Source organism: Nanorana parkeri, unplaced genomic scaffold, assembly GCF_000935625.1.
Source record: "Nanorana parkeri isolate BGI_ZX_2015 unplaced genomic scaffold, ASM93562v1 scaffold689, whole genome shotgun sequence".
Lineage (NCBI taxonomy): Eukaryota > Metazoa > Chordata > Amphibia > Anura > Dicroglossidae > Nanorana > Nanorana parkeri.
Window position 1 is genome coordinate 200,752 of NW_017306957.1, and position 26,430 is coordinate 227,181.

The 26,430-nt window shown below is 41.5% G+C and overlaps 1 protein-coding gene and 1 long non-coding RNA gene across 2 annotated transcripts in view; one reads left to right on the top strand and one right to left on the bottom strand.

Moving 5' to 3' along the window:
• Positions 1–5,690, top strand: part of LOC108792852 — a 21,966-nt gene extending 16,276 nt beyond the window's left edge. Inside the window, exons 2-3 of the long non-coding RNA XR_001941598.1 lie at positions 5,337–5,343; positions 5,680–5,690. This is a non-coding gene — a long non-coding RNA (uncharacterized LOC108792852). The remainder of the gene's footprint in view (positions 1–5,336; positions 5,344–5,679) is intronic.
• The window catches only part of KCNT1 (potassium sodium-activated channel subfamily T member 1), a 197,066-nt gene that overhangs the window by 1,428 nt on the left and 169,208 nt on the right, over positions 1–26,430 (bottom strand). The window contains exons 21-32 of the mRNA XM_018563725.1: positions 23,405–23,510; positions 20,284–20,456; positions 19,480–19,551; positions 16,421–16,555; positions 15,286–15,397; positions 14,898–14,999; positions 13,537–13,620; positions 13,050–13,178; positions 12,030–12,050; positions 11,246–11,546; positions 8,853–8,915; positions 302–386 (exon numbers count right to left, since the gene is read on the bottom strand). Coding sequence (XP_018419227.1) covers positions 302–386; positions 8,853–8,915; positions 11,246–11,546; positions 12,030–12,050; positions 13,050–13,178; positions 13,537–13,620; positions 14,898–14,999; positions 15,286–15,397; positions 16,421–16,555; positions 19,480–19,551; positions 20,284–20,456; positions 23,405–23,510 — 1,383 coding nt within the window. The remainder of the gene's footprint in view (positions 1–301; positions 387–8,852; positions 8,916–11,245; positions 11,547–12,029; positions 12,051–13,049; positions 13,179–13,536; positions 13,621–14,897; positions 15,000–15,285; positions 15,398–16,420; positions 16,556–19,479; positions 19,552–20,283; positions 20,457–23,404; positions 23,511–26,430) is intronic.

Consider the following 26,430-nt stretch of genomic DNA (forward strand, 5'->3'; position numbering starts at 1 on the left):
TATATATAGTAACTTTCCTGTAATCCTCAGTACAGCAGTCAGCAGCACTTTGCTGCCCAGGGTTGGCATTACACACTGTAAACATTGTTACATCAGAAGAGATCACAGGCCCTCTCTTTGTGCTACTTCCCCTTCATTGTCCAATCAATAGGTTGGGATGGAGAGAAGACCAAGCTCTGTTGCTTAACTGCAATGTAGAAAAGTGACCTGGCCGGCTGAACATATACATCTTTTGGAATGTAAAACAGTTCCTATGTATGTATTAGGCAGTTTGCCGGCAGTTCAGCTTCTTTCTACTTACACAATGTCGTTGAGCTCCAACCGGGTGTCTGGTGGAGGGTTGATGAGGACATACGATAAGGTATTCTGATGATCATTCATCTCATCTGTGAAGAAAACAGCAGAGAGGAAACACTATTACTTAGTTATGAAAACTTCATGTGATACTGAGTTATAGAATTTATGGTGAATAGAGAAGTAGATACAGATCTACAACCTGTGCTGGTTGCTTTAAGTAATGTTCTTGAGTGCTCTTTATGAAAATATGTGCCCCTTCACAGAACATATTGTTATCCAAATGCCCTCTGACAATGATCACCTCATCTCAAAGTGTGAACCTTGGAGGGCAAAGAAACCGGTTCACTGGTAACCATCACTCCACATTTGGCAATTGGGAGCATAACATTTCATGGCCCAACATTACACTGGGGGTTCCTTACAGTCCATGGTAAATGGGCTGCTTGATGCTGAGCTCCACAATACATGGAAACACAATGCTGCGGCACACTGCAATCAGCAATAAAGCTATAGACAGGATCTATGTTTCTTCCCCATTATATTCCACAACATACTTTGCACACCATTTTTTAATTTTACAAATCATATTTTGTATTTAGAGTTGTTTACCATGTGGTGTTATTTTTCTGGAAGCAGATAGTCTCTTTTAAAGTGACACTAAACTCAGGAGTTAAATCTTAAAAATACATTCAAGTACCTTAACTATTAACAAAACTGTATCTTATTTGTGTATCACTCAGCTGTAGATCCTCAAATCATCTCTGAATTGGTGCCGACACTGTCCTTCCTTCTGGAGGGGGGCTACTTTTGTTCCCCATGATCCCTGTGGGTGCTGTAAAGTAGTCACCGCTCAATACAAATGAGCAAACTAAACATGAGATTGTAGTCCATCCCTGGGAGAGAGCGGCTACTTTACAACACACACAGGGACCTTGGGGAACAAAAGTAACCACCCTCTAGAAGGAAGGACATCGTCAGCACCAATTCAGAGATTATTTGAGGATCTACAGCTGAGTGATACACAAATAAGATACATTGTTATTAATAATTAAGGTAAGATTTAACTCCTAAATTTAGTGTCACTTTAAATACAAAAATATAAATTTTGGGGGAAGCTTTAGACCCTCCTCTTTCTAACCCTCACTGTTCTTTGCTGGGTTGGGATGTTGCCTACTCATTTAACAGAGCATGCTCGGCTCCATATTTCCAGGGCACAGGCTGGCACTATGTGCTCTAGTTCCCTGGTCAGAATTTTTCAACAACTTCTCCTCTGCTGCTTTCTTCACTTGGAAGCAATGGCATAGCGTGGGTTCTTGGCATCCGGGGCAAGGCAAGTATTGCGTCCTTCTACCTGGTGGACCATTAGCACTCCCTAAGTATCGGTGCATCCCTACCTGTACCCCAATAGAGGACTACAAATCCTAGCAATACATTATACAACAATGCAGAATACCACCGGCTATAGAGAACTACAAATCCCAACAATAAATTATACAGCAATGCAGAATACCACCAGCTATAGAGGACTACAAATACCAGCAATACATTATACAACAATGCAGAATAATTCCACCAGCTATAGACGACTAAAAATACCAGCAATACATTATACAACAATGCAGAATAATACCACCAGCTATAGAGAACTATATATCCCAGCAATACATTATACAGCAATGCAGAATAATACCGGCTATAGAGGACTACAAATCCCAGCAATGCATTATACTGTACAACAATGTACAATAATACCACTGGCTAAAGAGAGTTACAAATCCCAGCAATACATTACACAGCATTGCAGAAAGGTATATGAATTTGCTACATACTCTGTGCTGCGCCTCTGCTCTGGCCTGATGTCTCGGGCGGAATGTATCAGCAGGGGCAGATGCAGAGGATTGCTGCAGGGCAGATGTGGCAGATGCAGAGGATTGCTGCAGGGGTGATTTGCAGGCCGGTGGTGATGTTTAATGTGTGGTTACCCAGAAGGCTGCCGTCAGGTTCCCAGGACGCGTGGGACCTTACAGCAGCTGAATCTACCCAAAAATATAAAGTGCCATGCCATCTCCAATTTGGGGGGATTTGGGCTGCATCTCACTGGGCCCCCGCAGCGCCCCCCCCCCCCCCCCACACACACACACTACGCCACTGCCTGAAAATCCTCTCTTTATGCCATCAGACATTCATTATCCCTCACAATTATTATTAAAGGAAACCTGTACTGAGGAACAAATGTAAGCTGCCATTGCTAACCACTCCTTCTGAAAATGCTCTACTCTGGCTGTCATGTCGGAATGTTCTGAGTCACAACACTGGAGCATACATACCGATTGGGAATTTCTCCTTTTTTGCTTACCTGTATTACAGCCAGAGACAGTCAGGCAGCTAACAGTTTTAGAAGTAGGTCAACAATGGCAGCTTACACGTTTTACAGTATAGGTTTCCTTTAATCACACTCCTTAATAAACTATGATATCACATTTAATCTTCCTCCGGTATGGCTTTGCACCATCTCTTCTATCAGGGTTATTCACAAAAGGGTGAAGAGTTTGGAGAAGTGAACAATCTAGGACAACGTAGATGCAGGGGCGTATTTACCGCGAATTGGTGTTCCATATGGATGTCTTTCTTTGAGAACAACTCTGAAAACAAGTGTAATAATGAAATACGAGACACCTTCTATACAGTTCTCTTCCTCGCAGTGCTGCATGGTTCGATCTGTCAGGAAGCTACTTACAGAGTCCATCTGCATGCATTTGATTAGGCAGTTTATGTGCTATAGAAACATTCCTGTATTACATTTTCAGTCATCATCACCTTTACTCGAAGGTAGTTTTTGCTCCAGCTTTCACATATTAGCAAACTTGCTGTTCCATGTTTGATATCTGTATTACATGGTCAATCTATCTGAAGATCTGTCTATCTGCCATCTGTATTCCAGGGAATATAGTTAGCTTTGGATGGAATGTGGAAGGGTAGAACCCCTGTTCTATTCTGCTCCTGATGGCTGTCACTAGGACATCCAAAATTCTACAGTTGTCACCAAAACTGGAAGTGAAGGGAAATCTTCCAATAGAGACTCCTGTTTCAATGACAATTGTCTAAGAGGGAAATTTCCTCTCACTTCTAGTTGAAATCTCCCCAACGAGACACAGATTGGACCAAAAAAAAAATACTTTTTAATCCATTTTATATGAAGCAGAAAGCAGAACCTATATACATATTCAGCAAAGATGGCTGACCCCATGAATATTTATTAACTAGGAATGTGGCGAGTAAAACAGTGACACAAGGTGAAATGGTCATTTACATAAAGCAGCTCACAATCACATGTATAACAAGGCAGAAAAACAAATATATCTTCTTTTGGGAGAATTTACATTATGGGCAATGTGCGTGCATACAAGAGCCAAGAGCGTTAGTTATTGGAAGCCATAATAACCTATAGGAGGAAAGATGAACGTCCACCTCCACGATGCAGGGCACATAGCAGAGGAATGAAGAATGGAGAAAGAAAGTGTTAGTGATCATGAAACGTCTATCAGGCACGTACTGCAAGACTCCACGTATCTCCCCAAGCTGTCTGCTTATTTCCCAGCTACTGTACTGGACACAATGAGGGGAATTTATCAAAACTGGAGCAGACAAAATCTGGAGCAGCTGTGCATTGCAACCAATCAGCTTCTGTCTTTCATTTTAAAATCCTAACTGAAGAAATAAGCTGATTGGTTGCCATGGGCAATTGCTCCAGATTGTGTCTGCTCCAGTTTTGATGAATTACCCCCTATGACTTTCTTAATCTCAGTGTAGCATTTTATTCAGATGTTTATACTTACTAAATACCTACTTTTAACAGTTATATAAGCGATAGCCTCTTACAATTACAACAGTAAGTCCATGCTTTGTGCTGCATCCAGTATGGTAATTTGATCAAAGTGGGAGGTGCATTATCTTCACATCTGTTCTCATTTTTTGTTTTAGGCTTTAGCTGACTCCTTTTGTCCTGTTTATGCTTTTTATTTTCCAGTGGCCCTCAAGTGAATGCTCCAAGGGAACAAAAAGGTAGGGTGGAAGCCAGCTCTGGATTGTATGCAGTCACATGTATAGATTTACAAGTACATCATGAATGACAATAAAGTACAGTTACAAGTACATAAGGTCATCTCTGTTCTGTTTTATACGTTTGTTTTTAGTTGCCCCTTTGGTCAAGGCTTGGCATTGTGAGAGCTGCAAAATGTTGCTTGTAGAAGATGATCAGTGGAAGCATTATACATGTATGGAAAAGTGAGTGTAGACACGGCCCTGGAATGACAATTTCATCCACAGTCACTCCTGTTCCTAAGAACTGAAATTGATTTTGAGACACATGCAGACTTATCGAAAGAGCAGCATTGGAAGTACAGTAGCCTATAGTAACCAATCAAAGCCATGTCTGATCTGTTTACAATAAACTGAAATTGGATCAGTCAAGGTTATGGTATTATGTTGTTAATCTTTTATGAAGATGCTTGATACATTTTATTGTGGTATTCGACAGAGAAAAGTGAATTGTCTCCAGATGACTAGACAAAGAGAGTTGCTGACAAATCTTGGGGTGTTCCCAGAAAGGGACTGGAGATGTCTCAACAACTCAATTGCCTGCAGTTTCAATTTTTTATTTGTATAACCTAAGGAGACTTGTGCTGGGAATGTAATTCTAACCTACTAAAGGTCTTACTATACAAATAAGCAGTACATGAAGCAATGAAAGCCTTACCTTTTCTGCAGAAACCAAGGATCCCTCCACTGGCCAGTCTTGTTATCTTTCATGTAGCAATGGTCACGTGAATGCCAAGGATGGTTGGGGGACTTAAGTTTAAGCAGAGCTAGCCCATTGTCTGATTAATGATGCACGCATTGGCATGGACCACATGACCGCTGCCTTAGCACTGCATGTGTGACCGGCTACCAATGAAAGGTAAGAATTCCATTCACTCTCGGGAAGGTAAGGTCTTCACTACTCAAGCGATTTATGTATTGGGACACAATCGCTACTGCAGCTCAAATGTAGCTTTTGAGGTTTAAAATACAGCCCTGAAGATCTGGGAGGGGCTCCATGCATCTACAAGCAATGCAGATGTTACTGTTGGTTTCAACAGTCCTAAACTTGTCAACCCCCAAAAATAGTAACTTTATAAATAAACCTATATTTTTTACACAATAGGAACAGTGCATTCCGGTTACATTCTCAAGGAATCAACCTTTTATTTTAGGTAGTGATATATTTAGCCTTGCAATAAGAGCGCTGAAAGGAGAAGACACGTTTAGGAAAATGGGGAGAGATGAAATGTTTACCATCACAAGACGGGTGCCTGTTAGTACAGAATGACTTCAGATATTCAGGGTAAAGACCTGTTGGTCATTGCAGCCAGTTCTGCTCCATGGAAGAAGCTTTCTATTGGATGAATTCATGCAGTGAGTCAAAGCTTGGTCAATCCCACGCCGTATATTGCCAAATAGAATCATGCCAATTAGTAGGAGTTTCCAACATTGTTTACAGGTCTCAGACACTTTTTCTAACACTCGATTCCTAAAACCAGAGTTTTACTTCACGGTACTTTTGGAGAATGTTTGGGAACTGGCAATATACCATGCTAGGGTGGGCACTTCCATGAAACCACATCGGGGCCATTTTATTTAAAAAAAAGGGAGCGCATCAATGGTGGAAAATGCCAACACATAAGCAATGTCTACTTTGTGTAGACCTCCCAAAAGTCTTTAATCAACCTCACCGCAGTGAAATCATTTTGAAGTATTTTTCCCTATGTGTGTTTTTTGTCATTATATATTATTTCTAAAAGTAACAATTCATCCACCACTTTGCAAAGCAAATTCTGTAACCTGAAATGTTATGTCAGTTTCTAAACTCTTGGAACATTTTGGTATATGTTGACATTCTAAAATAAATCTGGGAGTCGTACTTAGTAAGCTACAGAATAATGCACAGAATAATTTATTTCCTAAATAAACAGGGAGGCATTCTTGACTTGACTTGGATAGAGTGGGGAAGGGTCATTGGGGAGATTCCCCTCACTTCCTATCAGGACAGAAATTCATGGGAAATCTCTCTAAAGGTGGCCATACACTCTACAACCATCGCAAGACTTTAGTATTGCGATGGTTGTACAGGGATTAAAAAAACGTACGATCTGCCTATCTTGGACAGGCAGATCGCACTCTCGATCATCGCAAGCCCGCCCCCCTGAGGGGCGGGCTTCCGATGACCGCAATGCTGAACGGGCAGTGTGCGCGTGCGCACACCGGCCTGTTCGGCATTTGTCTTCCGAGCACCGTTCTAACCAGCCGAGAATCGTACGATTCCCGGCTGGTTTTCGAACATGCTGGTTCGACAGAAGACGTGCGACCGTACAGTAGAAACGGTCGCACGTCTCCGTTCACACTGCTCGATTATCGTACGAAAAACCGATCGCATACGATTATCGTACGATAATCGTGCAGTGTATGGGCACCTTAACAGGGACACAATCAAAACCAAAAATACCTTTTTAGTAGAGTGAGGGAGGATTAGAACTTCTGATGTTTTCACTGTGCGTATCTATACACGACAGCTGCTCCCCCTTTTCTTTGATGGGTGTCACAGGGAACAAGACGTGAGGGAAAATCTCCTCTAAGGGGTCACGGACAAAAATAAAACCCTGACAGAGATTTTAACTCTTCTCCACTTTATCCAAAATGGCAGCCTACATAGTTCTCTGGTACATAATAATGCTGAAAATTCAGCACGTGTACAGATGTACCACTTTTATTGACCTTGCAGCAAGGCAGACAGCTCCAGAATAGGGGTTGTCAGTTTTAGGGTACTCAACTGACTTCATCTTATAACATTTTCTTATTTACTTTGTATGAAAGCTCTAAATATACTTTAGGCAAACACTTGGGCTGACTCTGCAGAAGGTTTGCCCATGGTATGACATGCTTATACCATGGGGGAGTAAAATATATACTCTTCCCAATACTTAGAACCTGTGTGGGACACTGTAGCTGTCGCACGCAGCCTCTATATGCTGAGAGTTGTGCAATCATGTAACTGCTGATTGCTCAGCTCATGGTCTCTTACTTGCAGAGAGCAGTGACTGTCAGTCACCGCTCTCCGCAGGGATTGCCCCATCCCCTCTCTGTCCCTCCAGTGCTGACTGGAGGGACAGACGGGAGAGGCGGGCATAGCTGGCTCTTGCTTTAGAGAGGCAGAGCCAGCAGTCAATCAGGGAGAAGGGTGGATCCTGGCAATATTGTCAGAATCCTTCCCGGCTGCAGCAGGGTACTGCCCTGTCAGCACATAGCATAGCGGGCAAACGTCTACTATATGCTGACCTAAGTCACAGGAGTACATTAGTAAATGTACTCCTGTGACCCAAAAGAGAAGTAAGGCCAAAAAATAGAGTTTTGGCTTTACTTCTGTTTTAAATCATTTGTGTGACATAATTTATCCTAAAGATGCTCAATGTTAATGCTCCCTCAGGTACCTGGGAACCTGTAATAGCCAAGTTTGTGCCAGGTCTAGCCAAGAAGGATACCAGTCATCCCCATCTCTCCAGCCTGGCACATGTGCCCAGGATCATTATTTCTTTCTATGGCTGTGTCTGGCACATGTGCAACTGTTAAAAAGGGTGCCAAATGCCAAAGAGAATTTAAATCCTTCTCAACTATGGGAGCTTAGTGCTTCTGCATCAGAGTTGTATTACCACTGGGACATTTCAATTGGAAGGTGGGACAAAATACAGTTTAGTTGAGGTGGGCAAAAAAAATTGTAATAAAAGAGCAGGAATATGTTTCCTAGACTCTGATCTTCCTGCTTCAGCAGAAATTACATGACCAAATTCCTAGGCTTTTGATTATGCGAGTAGCATTCGGGCAGCATTTTCTGCAGGAAAGACCTATTATTCTTTGTTCACTCATCCACGCAACACAGCCTTAAGTATAGTCTCATTTCATTTAAGGTCTGTGAAGGAGAGGGGAGCATTATCAGTATGTTTGTTTCAGGTAGGAGGAAGTTTTTCTAGAAGGGATAAAGGAGGTTAGGAATACTGATCTAGATAGGAAGGAGTTGTATCCTAATACAGACAGCATAGGCAGACATCCTACAATCTGGCCAGTCAAGCCATGTGTCTGCAGAAAAGCAGAATTTCTAAAAATAATAATTTTAGGCAAATTGATGTAAGAAATGTGCATTACTAATGGAATATTTGATTATCACTGGCTGAAATTTAAAGAAAAAATGTAGTGCACTCCCAAGTTACTTTGTACCTCTCCTATCACATGGTGCTATATTGTGAAATGTATTGTGTCTGATGAACTTGACAAAAACAGCAACTTGCTAAGCGAATGCCGTGCATCATCTGCGGCATAAAATGGGGCATTAGTCTTTATGCACATGCAGAAACCATACATGCTTTAGTCTGCGGTTGAGAATGTGCCAGGTGGGAGGGGCTAGTTGGCATGTTCGCGATCACATTGAGCGCTGAGTCAAAAGCTTGACTCCCAAGGAGGAGAATTACCTTGCAAATATCCAAGGTTTACCCGATTCATCACATCACTGGCAGTTAAATTTGCTACATCCTCTACAGAGAACATACAGAAGAAAAAAGGCACAAACATGAACAAAAGAGAGAGAGAAAGAAAGAAAGAGAAATCAGCAAGAGACTAAATCGAGCAGAACACATCAGGTTTTGTGTTATAATCTTCCTGTCACCACATGGGCAGCCATCTTGTAGTGCGATAATGCCTGTGGTTATTTTACTAGTCAGTGATCCCCTCAGTGAGAATTTTCAGGGTTCATAATGAATTCATAGGATGTGTTATGCATACTGGAGTAGATTTATTCAACGGCTCCTCCAGTCTGCATAAATGAGTTTTAGGGGACATATGGGGTCATGTCACCTACAACGACCAAGCAGTGGTGGATTAGGGAGGATACTAAGTATAAATATATCGTACAACTGAAAGCTACAAATTTAAAACTGGATTCAGTACCAAAAAAAACATAATTGTTTTACAAACCAAAAAAAACAAAAACCTCTTTACCAGAAAGTTTTCACTTAAAGCTTAATTGACATTTCAGTTTAAATCGCCTAAATGTATTCCAAGTGCATGAAAACAAAAGGTATTCAATGTCTGACAGTTGTTTGTCGTGCTAAAGCAGCTACAGCCTGAGAAGAAAAGCCTGTCCCCTGCCAGCAGTTGCAGTGTGGAATGCTTGCTTGTGTGGAAGCAGAGGTTAGACACATCCCCTGCTGAGTCAGACCTATGGCTGTGCAATCAGCAAAGCTCATGCTCCATGCCTCTGGCTCTGATTCAATCAGCAGGAAGCTTGGGCTTTGCTAATTGCACAGCAATCGTACTTTGGTGCAGAGAAATGTGTATGAGAAAGCACTTGGAGCTCACAATATTATTTCTGCTCAGTGATGTTCCTGGGTGTCTGTCAAATCTCCCTGAACATTCAAGGAAAAATGTATTTTCCCCTCCCATTATAAAGAGAGCAATCTCTTTGATGCCTAGAAATATGGGAAAACTTTGTGTACACGGCCATGGAGAACACTGCACTGGGTTCACACATGCACCAACTGAAAGGGCAAACCTATCCAAAAGTGACCTGTCTGCAATAAGATCTATACCAAGCTGTGACTCCTCGTCTGCCGGCTGTCACCCACTGGCTTGGTAAATTAGTAAAGGACTTCTGCTGTGATCCTGTTTCTGCCCACCTTGGGGTCTCACCCCGCCTGTTGCATTTATGATACTATAAAGCAGGGGTAGGCAACCTCGGCACTCCAACTACAAGTCCCATGAGGCATTGCAAGACTGACAGCCACAGGCATTATGGAATATGTAGTTTCACCACAGCTGCAGTGCCGAGGTTACCTACCTCTGCTATAATGTATATAATCAAACAGAGAGCCACTCTTATTGTCAGAGATAGGTGTGCAGACCCAAAAATTCAGCACACAGATGGAGAAGCTTCAGATGGTTAATTGTTCAACATTTTCTAAAAGATTATTTTTTTCTCAATGGAGTGAACTTTTAATAAGTCAAACCAGCCTCTTCAAGAAGCAACATAAAACCTCATTCTACACGTGTATATTTGACAAACCAGAACAAGCCAACAGAGACAGAAAATACAAGCAATGAAATCTATGTGACATTCCGTTGTTGCCATGCTGGGGACACAAAGTTCACAACAAAACCGCAAAAGACAACAAAGGTGCAAAATCAGCCACAATGCCCAATCACTAAATACTTCTTACCCAAAAATGACAAGAAAACAAAACAAGGCAGCTGCCCGTGGCAGCAGAAACATTTTGGGCTGAGAAGTGGAGGCTGTTTCACTAATGAACAACCAGGAAATGCTAAAACAATGGAGGCCATTGCTGTGTAAGCAGCATGATGGCAGCTATTTTGTCAGTGAGCATTGCTTGCACAAAGTCTAAAGGCGCACTCCAGCTAAATGTAAAAATGTTGCATGTAAAGCGAGTCGGCCACACAATTTACAGAGTGGCAAATTACAAACTGGCATTCATCTCATTAGCTTGGCTGCCCTGCTTGCTAACTTCATTTAGTTAACGGTATACTTCACAGTTCTTAAAACTTCTATTCTGAGAGGTTGCAAAGCACATGTGACAAGAGGCAGCAGTCCGGCCTAGAATTTCTGAGAAATATCTGCTAAATCTGGCTGAAAGGGATTTTAAAAAAACAATTCTTAATGGTAGATTGAGTGGACTGTTTTTAGCACAGCTGCAGGGTTTCCTGGACGACATTAGTACTGACCTTCGCACTTGTCACAGAAACATAACACAGCACAAACAGTGGAACAGGTTTTGTAACACATGAATGATAAACTCAGAACTGAGGTCCATGGCGGCAACAAAAACCCAACAAGAGCGCAACAAGGGCTTACCATAGCCCGTTGTTGGGAGGCCCAGGTGCTTCATGCGGTTTTTCACCAACTCGGACAGTTCCTGTCGCTCTGATCTCCTGTACAAGTTTAGTCGCTGTTGGCTAATCCACTCTGCGGTCTTAGTTGCCTGCTTGTTCCCTTTCCTGCTCAGCCTCCGTGCCCACTGCATACTCTTCCTGCGCAGCAGCGGGTGCTCGGATTGGTCACTGGATGTGGAGTTCCTGTGGCTGGGCTTACCCGTCCAGTGATCTTTTGTATCTTTTGTGTCTTCACATTCCTCCACATTGATTGAGATTTGAGACTGAAAATGGAAAGAGAAGTTAGAGTGCGATGAATCCCCATAGTTCTCTTGCTCACACGTAGGGTGTAAAAGGTGTGCACAGGTAGCCAGACATCAACAGAGGAACCTTGACATAAGGTCTTTACCAATAAGTACTTGGTATGAAACATGTCGAGGTCGCTCTGTTGATGTCTATTTACCTGTGCACAGCTTTTACATAATACACCTACGGTTGAGCAAGAGGCCTATGCAAAGTTGTTGTAATGGATTTTCATTGTGTAAAGCTGGCCATACAACTACATGCACTTTTTTCATCTGACCATAGAAACTCTGCAGATAATCTATAAGTGTATGGCCAGCTTAAGTCGGGACAGGGCAAGAACCAGCTCCCTTGTGGCAGCAAAGATTTTTATGTTTGATCCATAGGTGGCTCACAGCCATGGTGAATTAATGTACAGAGACTGTTACAGTTTGGTGTTTAATCTACAGAACAGGAAGCCTTACCTGTGTTCTGATATCATGTGGCTGTTTATAGAAGAAAAAAAAAACATATTGTTAATGTTCTACATGTCTCAAAGAAGCTTAAAAGTCTCTTAAAGAAAATAACTATTTTAAACCAAAGCATCTAGTTAGGCTGCATCAGGAAACAGGTGCAATGTATTCCATATGTCCAATGTCATATTTCTATGGTCTTAATTGTCTGTTACTGCTAATATGTAGAAAAGTCAACTAAACAAGAAAAGAAGACGTTTTGAAAAGAAAGCAGCAGACTTGGTTTTTTTTTAGAGTCAAGCTGCATCTGTGTCCAGAGACGGGGTCAAAACAAGATATTTGCAGTTGCTAGAGAAAACCATATAAAGTCATTTGTGCAAATTTTACTACCTTGAAGATATAGCAATAACAGCTATAATGTGCCGGGTACATATATATATATACATAAATATATAATGTGCGTGTGCGTACACATTTATTTTTTCACTGAGCGTGTAACAAAGAATATACTGATAGAATATGTTATTACACAGTTGATCACAAATGATTGTTTGCAATGGAATCAGAGCCGGATCATCTGACTGCAAGGCAACCTTGGCAGGAGCCATGGGCCTGCTGGACGTCCAGGGGCCCAGCTACAACCTTCATTCTCCTTCAGTAAAGCAGAGGGAAAGCTCAGTTGGTCCTCCTGTCACTTCACAGAGGAGCACTTGTATGTAGTTGGTGTCTGATGGCTTGGGCCATGTCATTACAGAAAATGCAAATGGTGCAGCTTTTCTATTAATGTTAAAATCATTATCAATGTCAAAGGAATGGAATGGGCGAGGGGGGGCAGACATTCTCTCTACATCTCTAAGCCTATTAAAAATATTAATCAATGTCATATGAAGGGATTGGGGGGGGCACAGCTGCTAACTTGCGTAGGGTCTCATTCTCTCTCAATACATCTCTGAGCTGAATTATTCTTGTGCGTTGACAATAATATCCAATTTTCTCTGAACTACAAAACAGATGCGATTTGACTTTCTTTACCTCAGATGTGGAAAACATGTGTGACTGTGTCCTGTAAATGCCAATCGGGATCTCTGCACTGGATGAACAGAGTTTCTGAAACAGCCGGCCATATGTTCTGATCCAGAGATCTTCCTCTGTGATTTTCATCTACAATAAAAGTAAAACATATATATGCAACCTTTTAACACTGTTGCACTGTATGTTAACCATTGTATGGAACACTTAGGGAGGTCTGAACGGGGCCCCGAAGGACTGGACAGGGTTAGTTGCTAATTAAGTCTGTTCCATCAAAGAGAAATCTATACAGGCAAATGAGATTGAGAACTCCCGGATTTTTACTGTAAGACATGACCGGGGTCATTCTGTCCTACCCGGTAGTTGTCACATTTGTCAGACAATGTGTGCTGGTAGGCCTTGGAATCCCATTGACTTTGCTGGACATTCACTGTGGTTTGTCCTGCCCCCACATGCAGACATATAAGGATCTGTATGTCGCATCACTCACCGCACACAAATAGCCTGATCCCGGCGTGGTGTCCAACCCAAGAAGCAGTCTGGTGATGGTGATCATATAATCCTTTACAAATGACTGCAGAAAAAGCAAATCATTTAAATAAAGTATTCATTTGTGAAAACAGAAACGTATACAAATTTGAATTTAAAGTACACCTGTTATGAGAAAAATATGCAGACTGCCATTGCTGACCTCCTTTTGAAAATGCTATGTGCCTGGCTTCTTCGAGTCACAGACTGAAAACTAGCATGCGGCAAGAGAAATTTAGAATTATTTATCACTAGGCTTGTTCCAGGACCAGGTCAATGATTGGATCCAAGTCAGAGACAGACAGCTCAATATTTCCTGAACCAATAGAGGCCTGCATAATTCCCCAATAATAGGTCTCCTGTAAACGTGCTATCATTTAAAAGTGTATTACAAGGTGTGACCAGTAAATGGCTGAAGATTATTGACGTGGTACATTTCATTGGCTGACTCACATTACTAAGCATGCAAGCTTTCAGGACCTTATATCCCTTCCTCAGGCTTTATACAACTTTCTGAAAATAAAGGTGTAAGCTTTCCGTACATAAAGTGTTAAATAATGTAAATTAGCCAATAAAAGGCATCACTCGAAGTAGAACTGAGGCCAAAAATAGGATTTTGATCTTACCATAAAATCCTTTTCTCAGTTAGTACTTCTTGGGCATTTCAGAGTCAAGCTTCTGTTACTCAGTTTGCAAGGCCACAACTTGGTCTTCTGTTCACACTTTTGCTAAGTTTTATGAAGTTGATGTTTCTTCCTCTTCTGATGCTAGTTTTGGCAGAAAAGTTCATGTTGCTGTTTGAGTATGTTGAGCTGGTTCTTGGCTCGAGGAAGGGAGGGTTATAACCCCGGTCAGGTTTTTTTTGCCATCTGTGTCCCACTGAGGAGATTTCCCTTCATTTCCTGTCTGATAGCCACAACAGGAAGTGGGAGAAAAACCTTGGTGGTCAGGAGGGTCCCCAGGCATTTTCAGAAAGAGGTCAGCAATGGCCATTTCCTTATTTCTCTCAGTGCAGTTTTTTTTTGATATATAGGAGTGCAATCTTTTAAATTCAGTCTAACTGGATTTGTCACATCAGACTTATACTCCGTGTTATACTTGGTAATGATATATACCAATGATAGGCAACCTTGGAACTCCATCTGTTGTGGTACTACAAGTCACATGAGTCATTGCAAGACTAACAGCCACTGGCCTGACTCCCAGAAGCCTGGGATATGTGGTTTTACCACAGCTGGAGTGCCGAGGTTGCCTAACCCTGATATATGCAGAGTGGACTCTAGAGACTGAACACACCATGTCTGACATTTAAAACACACTGACCTGATATAACAGTGTATCCAGCATGCTGATACTGAACACCCGGCCAGCAGCAAATGGAAGGCGAAACATGAACGCCAGATTGGATCCATTTTCTCGCTCTTTCTGTAATGACACAAACAGAGATGTGACAAAATCTAGAGAATAGAGATATCCATAAACATTAAAGAGAATGTCTAAATATTTCTCTCAAAACCTCTCATGGTTCTTTTTTGCTATCTCTACCTGTAGTGGGGAGACTGCTCCTGAATATCTGATATCATATCATCAACTATCTATCTATCTATCTATCTATCTATCTATCTATCTATCTATCTATCTATCTATCTATCTATCTATCTATCACATAAATGGAAGTGGTAGTATTTTAATAAGCAGCAGACATAATTACTTTTTCCAACTTAGAAAGGGCAAGAGAATAGCAGTCTTTTGCCCGGAATTGCATGAAGCGCATGTTTGATGGATGTGTCAGTTCCGTGGTAATGCTGAGACTGGGGAACAACCTGAAAAAAAAACAAACAAGAGCCACATGACTTTCTGTTCTTTGCATGTCTCCGTTGCTGTGAAGATCCAGGAAAACGAAAGCTAGCTACAAATGTTACACTCTGATAGTAAATCTTCCGTAGATTGTATAAAAACCTATGTTGTCCAGCATCTGGAATTCCCATTCTTTTCTCAGAGCCTCAGTAACAATCTTTGTAATCATAATATGGCTACATATTATAGACATTTGTCAACATTGATTACTTTTAAAATTTGCAATTTTCTGATAGCAAATCTTTGAATATTAAAAGTGACCCATCACTGGACTCTTTGGAGACTTAGGAGGGCCACACACATTGGAAATGTAACGACTTTTGTGCCACTTAGAATCACAGATAGGGTCACGATTAATCACAAGATCTAGCAATCTACAACCCATGAGACTACCAGAACAGTCAATTGTAAATACATAGTTAGGAAATAAATTGACACATCAAACCAGTTTACTTAAATATAGAATTAAAATTAAATGGACCAGAATAAAAACTTCAGCAAATTTTGTTGAAAGGGTTCATGTTTCTGTTGCTGTGATCGATCAAGGCAATTTCAATCCCATCTTCGCCTTGTAGTCGATCAAAACTATCATTTTATGTCTTTAATTGCTTTGCCGTTTTAAAATGGAATAGAATGTTTGATTGCTCTCTATGAAATGACCACATGTATGGCCAGCTTTACTGCTAACTCTCACTCAAGCTTCAACACAATGCAAGGATTTTAGACAGAAATTGCCATTTGTATTCCTACCATCCAGCATGAAAACATAATAATTGAGCAACACTATATATTACACTCTTAACATCAAGGGGCTCAGCCAAAAAAAAATTTCTTATATCTACTTTTGCTGTCTCATGATACCTGCTGTATACATAGCCCAGAATTAAATCTATTCAGTACTTTAATGATAAGAAAGGTCATGCTGTGCCCAAACACTTTACAAAGAGCGTTTGAGCAACATGGGACAGAGGGCAGCCACTTTCTCTCACCTGAACATAGTCTGCACATTCACGATCGTCTTGGCATCTGCCATGTAATCTTCCTCTGCACTCATCGTGCTCTCCTTGTCTACCACCACCAAATTGTCTGCGTAGATTATTCCACATTGCAGTAAATTATCCAGACTGGAAGAGACAGAAAGGGCAGCCCATTTTAAATGACTATGTTATTTTTGCAATTTTGTCATTTTTAAGTGGCATTCACATTTTACATAATTTTATATTTTTCTTGCAATGCTAAATATAAAGATTTGTAGATTAGCCACTAGAGGGAGATTTATGTGGCTCATTACAATCACTCTTCTAAAAGCTATTGTGATGAGATATCAGTCACACAGTGACTGCATTGTTTTCAAGGGATCAGCTGACTTAAAGACTTATTTTTAGATAGAGTGGTAAAGCTTAAATTTTTATACTCACCGTAACATCCTTTGCTCATTGAGGCACACAGGGAATTCTTAGCATTCTTAGGCCTCTTTCACATGTGTGTTAAAATCAGTCATTAGAGAAGCGTTCTTGTCGCCTGTTAACACTCATGTGGGATAATGCAATAGCAACCACCCAGTGCAGTTCACACATGGGCACGTGTGAAAGAACCCTTAGACTGGCGGGTTGTATTGATGCCTACAGAAATCTAGGCACCACAACAAAACAAAAAAATATTTGTCCAACACATGGTAACCTGGCTTACAACCATCATGCCGGTTTTGTAGCAAAGTAGTTCCAAGACCACAGAAAACTGGGGACTGCCTGCAGCTCAAAGTGCAGCATTAAAGGAGAACTATGACATGAGTGATTTCCACTCACCTCATAGTTCTAGCCGACCTGTGACAATGAGACTGTCACAGGTCGGCTCAGTAGATCGGGAGGTGAGAGAACACATACCGGGTTCCCTCACCTCTCGATCCTGTCACGGCTCTCTGCCGTGACAGGGGGAGGGGCTGGATTCCCCTCTCCGCGCTCCGATCTGCCATCGCTGACTGGCGGAACGGACGGGGGAGGGGGCGGGTACAGCCGGCTCTGCCTCTAGATAGGCAGAGCCAGCTGTCACTCACGCAGCTGGGCGGATCCCGTCATCTAAGTCGGGATCCGCTCCAAGTGCGGCGTCTAAGTATACCGCGAGCTGTAGCTCGCGGTATACTGAGCTTAGGGTAACGGGAGCACGCTAGTTTGTGTCCTCCCGTTACCCCAAGGAGAACTATGGGGAAAAACACTGACCCCATAGTTCTCCTTTAAGGACCTATTGCTAGAAGCTGCTGTCAAATGAAGGCTAAATATCCACCTGGTACAGTGTAAGAAATAAAAACAGAAGAAGATCAGGTGGTAGCCTTGTAAACTGGGAAAAATTGCATTATGGCCAAAAAGAGAAAGCAGCACTCACAGATCAGTGAGTCACAGTCACTCAAAGATATAGGGGTTGATCAGAAAATGACACTCCTCTGACAACCAAATACCCTGCATTGACAGGGTTCCCGGGACTCCTCTCCGGCACATCAGACTGGGATTTGTCATCAGGATGTTTGAGAATATGGACATTAAGGAATTCCCTGATTCCAGAGCTGGCATCCTAAGCCACCAGTCCAATGACAACCCGATCCTCTGTGCCAAATTAATTAAACCGTCCAGGGACCTGATTCACTTGTCCTATAACAACACAACGCAGCAAAGTAGATTTACGTAGTGAAACTGGGCAAACTGAACTGGAAAGTCCAAAGTTCCTCCTGTGGAAGGAAAACTCTTACGAAGCTGTGTCCAGGACTTGTTTCAGATACTCCAAACAATGAATGGTGTCCAGCCACAATTCCTGAAGGTTCAGGACCCACCAAAACCGCTACAGCTTTTGAACTTTATCCCACAATGGGGGTTCCACAAGAGTGCAGCAGGGCTAAAAGTAACGCTAACACATAGGTGAATACCCAATGTAGAGACTAGAGGCTGGAGTCAGGACCACAAACTGGTTGTGTAGTGCACCCATAACAACACATAGAAAACATATGTGTGCTGGAAATGTGGGGACATGCAGGTATGTCTACATGTGTACATGATGAAGGAAGGCAATTACAGATATGGATGATTTCATGCAGAATTTCTGGATTCAAATGACATTTAGAACTAGAAATCCAAGATGTGAACTGTAACACAGGCAGTAGTCACTGCCAAGTGCAGGCCTGATGCACAGGGAATACCAGCATAGATAATTAACTGGGAATCTGTGCTGCTTGCCCAACCGAAGAGCTGTCCATGGTTTCCATATCCGGTCTGAATTCACCAGTATTTGTAGATGATTGGAAAAACTTCCAGAAGTTCAGGGTCATTGCAGGGAGACCACCAGTATAAAACTAAGAAGCTCTGCGCTCATTGTCTGACTGGATAAACTTACAGAATTGAATTAATGTAGCATGAATCTACCAGTACTCATTGGCTGACTGTAGAGACTTCCGGGATTACGTGTATCCGACATGACTCTACCAGCAGCAGTTGGTAGTTGAAAAATCTTCCAAACAAAGAAAAAACAAAACAAAACAGCAGAGCCAAAGAAAACACACCCACTCTCCTGATGACATGAACATTATGGTTTTGGGTGAGGTCTAATGTCTGTGTCCCTCAATGGACTTTCTGAATCTATATCTCGTTTGCAAAACAATTTCTGCCAGGACAGGAAGTTATGGGAAATCTCTCCGACGGGACACAGACAAAAAACAAAATCACATTTTCAGTAGAGTTGAGAAGGGTTAGAACTATTGATAATATTTGTGTTGCGGTCTGTGCCTTCCTGTCCTAGTGACAATGGCTCCTCCATTTCTTATGTGTGTGTTAAAGGGTCAGGAAATGCCACAAATAAATACAAATTTCAGTAAATGTTAAAAATGATTTGGTGTTAGCCGTTACATTTCTTTTGTAAGGATCCACAAATATGGCAACCTAAGATGTTGTAATGCTATTTTTCATGCAAATATGATGTGATAAGCAGAGATGTGAGCAGAGTATGAACATGAAGGTAGACAGATGTTCAATGGTAGGATTCACAGCACACTGATAAACAAACCTACTTATCTATGGTGCCAACCATGAAGTAGACCATCGGAAAACAGGAAATTGCTTCTAGGAAGTGATTGTCTGGCCTGTTGGAAGAAAAGGACAACATTAAAAAAAATGCCTATAAGGTGGTGACCTTGACCTGTTCAACAGGTCCTTGCTGAAGGCCATGCAACATTAAGCCTGGCTCCTTAAATCCATTCACACAGAAAGACCCTCTGGTAACCTCAGCAGGCAAAAGAGAGGATGTTGCATTGTGCTGCTACATACATACATATAGCAAAGTATAATATATAATGGAAATTTACAGTCATCTTTTGATTCTTTTGTGTGAGTGGGCTTAATGTAAAGAGAAACTATGAAGCATCTGTTTTGGCTGGATTGACCCTTTACAATGCATGGTATCCACTTAAACCCTTATATATTCCTTATTATTCTGCATCTACTCTCTTATGTGAGTGAGGTATTATGGATGCTCGTGCTTGACATTAATAAAATATATATTTTCTGAGCTTGCTGTGGGCTGCAATGTGCACGGCTAGTATCTCTTAGAACTTAGGAGTTCACATGCACAAAGCAACTTAATTTTTAGAAAGTAGGTGAAAACAGTAGGATGCAAAAAGCTGAAGCACGGAGTAAGGGCAGGAAGATGGCTATATAACTATATGTAACTGTATGTACATTTGTAACTATATGTAACTGAGAAAATAATAAATGTGCAGCACTTCTATAGCAGTTAGGAAAAATATATTCAGAACATTGGGTTTTGCTACCTTCTACCCCTTCACAAAAGAGGATGAAATAAAGAAATTACTTACGGATTGTCCAGGAGTAGAACGATTGGATTGAGCTCTTTGCGCGATCTATAGTACGCCCTCAGGGGAACAATGAAATTATAGAGTCCGTTCCCAGCAGTCTCTGCAGACACGATAATCAGTTTGTTCTTGAAGCCGTAAGCCTTGGCATCTTCAAAGCTGTTGTGTTTGCAGCCCTGTGTGTTAAGGGAGACACCACATCTTACTGAGAAAAGTAGGAGACACCTGTCAACAAATTCTCCTGGGGACACTCACATCTCTCGCCCGGCTGGGTGCCTCTCGCCCATCAGGAAACAATATGACAAGCACCGGGAATTTATAACTCTCCAGTGCAATCATAAAGTGTCAACTGAAATTCCGACAAAGTTCTCAAACTTGCTAAACTTTTATAAACTTTCAACAAGAGTCTATTTCAGGATGAAGGCATCCACAACACAGAAAAAATGATCTGCCTCCATTAAAAGATTAATACGCATATTCATTCAACCATACAAGACAACACCTGCCATACACAGACAGGAATAAAAATAGTATTTTGTTCTCACCAAAAAATCCATTTCTCAGAGTCAGAGTGAGGGACACAGCTCTGAAGAATTTTGAGATGTAGGGTTTTGCTGCTGCCTTCATGAGAAATGGACACTAGGAAAATAATTAAAAGCCTGCCACTTTCAGATCACTTCACCCCAGCCAGATGTAGCAAGCATTACAAAAGGGGAGAGAGAGCTGTGTCCTTCAATGGACTCTGAGAAAAAGATTTTACAGTTAGAACAAAATCCTATTTTCTCCATTGCCCATCGAGGGACACAGCTCTGAAGAATTCTGAGAAGTAAGGACTTCCAAAAGCAGTCCAAGGGGTGGGCACCATAACGGCTAGAAGAAACAGCTCAACAAAAAGAGAACTGTCCAACAAATATTCAAACAGCCACCTGAAAAACTTTTTTTTGCCAAAACTGACTTCAGAGGTAGCAGAAACATCAACTTTATAAAACTTAAAATGTAACTTTTGCAAGTGTGAACAGAAGACCATGTTGCAACTTTACAAATGTGAGCAACTGAAGCCTGATTATGAAAGGTCAAAGAATCGCTAATGGCTCTAGTAGAAAGTATAACTAGGAAAGGGATGAACCTTATCCTGCAACTCATAAGCTTAAAATACAAACTGACGAATCCACATAGAAATAGCGAATCTAGAGGCTGAACAACCTTTCTAGGACCTTCTGGTAGGACAACCAAAGAATCCATACATCTAAAGGAAGCTGTGGCTGAAAGATAAACTCTCATAGCCCACACAACATCCAAGCAACGAAGAGAAATTTCCTGATGATACCTGGCCCTTAGTGCTAAGAGCTAACCGTTGGTCAACCCCCGACTAAAGGAAAGACAGAATACGCAACATAGGATAAGCCTGTGGGGAAACCCCAAAGACTCACAGCAAAGAAAATAAATCTCCCATGTACAGTGGTAAATTTTACAAGTAGAAGATCTACGAGCCTTATGCAAAATCGGAATAACAGAATCTGATCTCCTGAATGCACTTTTAAAGCTTCCTGCACTTGGGTTTCAACAACCAGGCTGTTAAAGCCAGTGACTGAGAAGCAGGGCAGAAGACTGGTCCTTAAGATAAAAGATCTGGCCGATCTGGAAGAAGCCACGGCTCATCTGCGAACAGATGAACCAGATCTGCATACTACACCCTGCAAGGCCAATCTGGAATGACAAGAAAGACAGGAATTCTTTTGTGTTCTATCCTGCAAAGCAGAAAAGGTAACAGTGTCAGTGGAGTAAAGACATACATCAAGGTGTACTGATCCCACGGAGCTACCAAGGCACCCACCACATACACCATTGGATCCCTCGCTCTGGATACAAATCTGCCCACTTTCTTCTGGTGACAAAAAGCTTGAAGATCCACATCTGGAGTCCCCCAACGCTGACAAAGTTGTTGAAAACATCTGTACAGATAGACCACTTGCTCAGATCCAGAAATAGGGGTCTATTCACAAAGCTGCCGAGGGCAGCCGAGTGAATGACCGATCAGAAGTGAAGTGAGCCGAACACTGTTCGGCTATTCACTTTAGGCTGGTACGGCTGATTTCAGCCGTACATCGGCTTGCTTCGTGTGGCTTCGGATCAGCCGAACATGCTCAGCATGTTCGGCTGACCCGAAGTGCAGAAGGAGTTCGACTCAGCCGATCCAACATCAGAGAAAGTTTACCTGCCAGTTCCCTACTCCCAGAATGTGCACTGTAGAAATCACTGAGCTGTAACGTTAGTCCTGGATAAGATTAGGTACCCTTCCCCGGCTGCTGAAAAGCTCCCTGATAATTGATGTTGGTCACTGCGATGGCATTGTCTAATTGTATTCAAACCGGAAGACATGAGAGAAGGGGGGTCCCAGTGAGGCATCAGGTGAAATGCCGGCAACTCCAGGATGTTGATAGGTAGCTTGGATTCCTCCTTAAACCTGCAACCCTGTGATCCAGAACCTTTCCCTAACCCAAATGACAGGTATCCAATGTGACAACCTTTTAATGACAAGGAAGAAAGTTTTTACCTTGAGTCAAGGCGGGGAAAATTATCCACCAGGACAGAGACATCCAGATTGGAAACAACCTGCTAACTGACATCTAGAGAAAGTTCAAGGATTTAACTGATCCGGCATGAATCCCAGTTTTGTCGGATAGCTAGGGAAACTTCTAGGATTTAATATTATTCATCATTAATTAACCAGCAGCTCTTGGTAGTAGAATCTCACTGAATAAACAAAACAAACCCACATCAAAAAGCAGAAGAGAAGGACACATCTATTCTCCTTAGGAGCACTAAGCGAAACTGGCAGGCGTGAAGAGGCAGACTTTAAATGGTTTGCCTAGTGAACATTTGTCCTGACGGCAGCAGCATAAGCCTACGTCTCAGAATTCTACAGAGTTGTGTCCCTCAATGGACGATCAAGAAAAGATTGGTTTCTGTGTAACACATTACAGAGTGAGTGAGGCAACACAAATGAACGGGTTGTTACTTTTTTTCCTTTATTGGTCTGTAGGTAATTGTACTGTATACAACCATTCTTTGGCTCGAGTAAAAAAATAAATAAAGCAGAGTTACTTTATATAACATATACTACCTTATCCAAACGCAGGCAGCAAAATGCAGCTTTTGATGGCAGAAGGTGGCAAAGAGTTGGTGAGCTCCCAATATACGGTGAATTTGGTGGGTATCCTTTCACATAACTGTAGGAGTAAAAACACATACAGTAGTAAAACAAGTTATTAATGATTTCCCATTAACAGGTGCTAGAGGGCACCTGAGACTCCTATTTTCAGATCCTGAAGCTTTATCAATAGGAAGTGTCAGTTTCACCTACTGAACAAAACCTGTTCTTTGCTTTCTGAGCTCCTGACTGAGCTATATGTAATATAAGAGGCAGGCAAAAGGAGTTTACTGGAAAGGATTCTTGCCTCTCTCTGCAGCCTGCTTTAACATTTCAGCAGATGTGTAGGTACTTAAATTATTTTAATACAGAATTTTATGTAGCACAGTGTTCAAATAGGGCCCATTCACACAATAAAACAGTGTGGTGTAATGCACTATTTTTCCATGCATGTAGGTGCCTTGTATTAGGCAACCCATTTTTGTTTTAAATGGACTGTCAATGCACCTCAGCACACAAAAATAGGTCCTGCACAAAGTTTTTTTTTTTCATCCCAGGTATATCAAACACACAGCATTTGCAGCCACGAAATCAAAGAAGGAGAGCTTACATCCAAGACACATGCTGCTATTCTAGGTCATTCGATAGCCAGCCACATGGGGGCGGTGTTGTGCCATGAGATTGGCCAGTTCAACACATTGTATCAGTGTATATCTTTTGTGTGAATAAATGTTTTCCCTGAAAATAAAGATTATTCATGAATTCTCACATCCATGCAAATGCAATTTCACATGAAATATACATGATACATGGTCACTGTGAAATAAGACGGATTTGCCTTTCAACCAGAATTAATATTTTCAAAAATATTCTGCAAGGGCATTTGTGTGTAGAAAGATATTTTGTAAGTTCACCGGTGACAGGCTTAAGAAGACAATACAATCACTTCACTCATGACAATAATTTACTCTTCCACCGCAGTGCAGAGCAAAGTAGGACATAACACAAGGGTAACATCATTTCTTAAAGCAAACTAATTCATGTGCTTGTTGTTCCATAGTTCCATCCCTACCCTACTTATAAATATTTTGTAGAGCCAAGAGAAGGAGGTCTTGTACTTCACAGCAATCAGTCAGTCTCAATGAAAAACAAGTGCCTAGATAACTCCGCCACCACACAGTGGGTACAGCTTTTCATGGCAGCACTGCTAAGCAGAAAACAGAACCTGCATATGTAATAAACAAATATGTTTGCCCCCAGATAAATATATAACTAACTGCAACAAACAGAACAAAAAAGGTCCTTAAAAAGCTACTGATTTACTCATCTCTATTTAAGATTATTTACATTAGCTGAACTAAATCAATCACTGAACTGCCAATGTTGCTGCACAATATGGAAGCATCCCTCTCACATTGGTGAGATTTCCCTGCAGTAGTTTGTGATTCCATCCCTCCAGCAATGGGGAGATTTTCCTGCAGTAGTTTGTATTTTCATCCCTCCTACAGCGGTGAGTTTTGTCTACGGTTATGTGTGCATTTGTGTAACAGTGTGTTTGCATAGGAGATACTGCCGTGCTATAAATAAGGGGGTGGTGGTGAAATGGATCATAGGAGTTGCTGTGCGCTGGGCTGCATATACCTCTGACCACTGCACTGTGTATATTACATACATCAGACCTCTGCACTCTATACATTGCACACCCCCTGGCCCTGACCCATGCACTCTGAAAGTAACATAGTCCTGACACCTGTACTCTGCACACAAGATATTCCAACCTCTGCATTCTGTGCATTGTATAGCCCTGACTCCTGCACTCAGTATGTTACATACTCCTGATACCTGCACTCTGCATGTTACATAAACCTGATCTCTGCACTCCATGTGTTACATATTCCTTATGCCTGCACTTCACATGGTACATACTCCTGCATTCTCTACGTTACATTCTCCTACTCCTGTACTTTGTACATTGGAGTGTATGTTACATACTCCTGACCCATGCACTCTGTACACTGGGGTGCATGTTATATATTCCTGACATCTGCGCCCTTTATTCTGGAAAAAGGAAAGGATAAAGACTTCAGAAGAAGAGTCGTACACAATCAATTAAAGTGCGGGGGATCAACCTTAGACAGACTCATACAAAAATTACCTAAGGACCTATTTCAGAAATCCAGATCCAGCAATAGGAAAAAGGATACAATTAGATAGAAAACGATTTGTAAATAAAGAAGAGGGGAGAATTTTCGTCCTATCCAGAACCAACATTACGGCGGTTAGAGCAAGGACTACCTATTGAGCATAGTCTGCAACCCTGGATAACAAACAAATATTGAGGAATAGTGCAAAAGGAATGAATGTTCTTCGGGTTCCCATAAATTCCACAAACCTGTAGGGGGTAAATGGTAGACATGTGCGATTCGTTTCGTTACGAATCGTAATTCGTACGAATTTCCTGAAATTCGTAAATTCGGAAGCATCCGATATCCGAGTTGCAGTTTCCGAATTATATCCGAAATACGAAATTCCGTTGAAACTGGAACTAATATATTACCCCTGTAAATGAGGTTGAACAACATGACAAGATTTTTTTTTTTATCCGAAATACGAAATTCGGATCCGCTGCTGCTGAGGGTTCTATTACAATACAGGCAGGAAATACGAAATTCCGTTAACGTATTTTCGTTCCGTTACGAACATTCGTTATGATGAAGTTAAAAAGCAAAAATACCTTTGTTAATATTGGAGTTGATGCCTTGATGGTAGTTTTTTTTAAATCCAAAATACGAAATTCGGATCCGAAATCCGTTAACGGAATTTCGTATTTCGTTTGGTTGACCAATCAGAGGTTTTCTCTTCTGCTGCTGAGGGTTGCATTACAATACAGGCAGGAAATACGAAATTCCATTAACGTATTTTCGTTCCGTTACGAACATTCGTTATGATGAAGTTAAAAAGCAAAAATACCTTTGTTAATCTATTGGAGTTGATGGTAG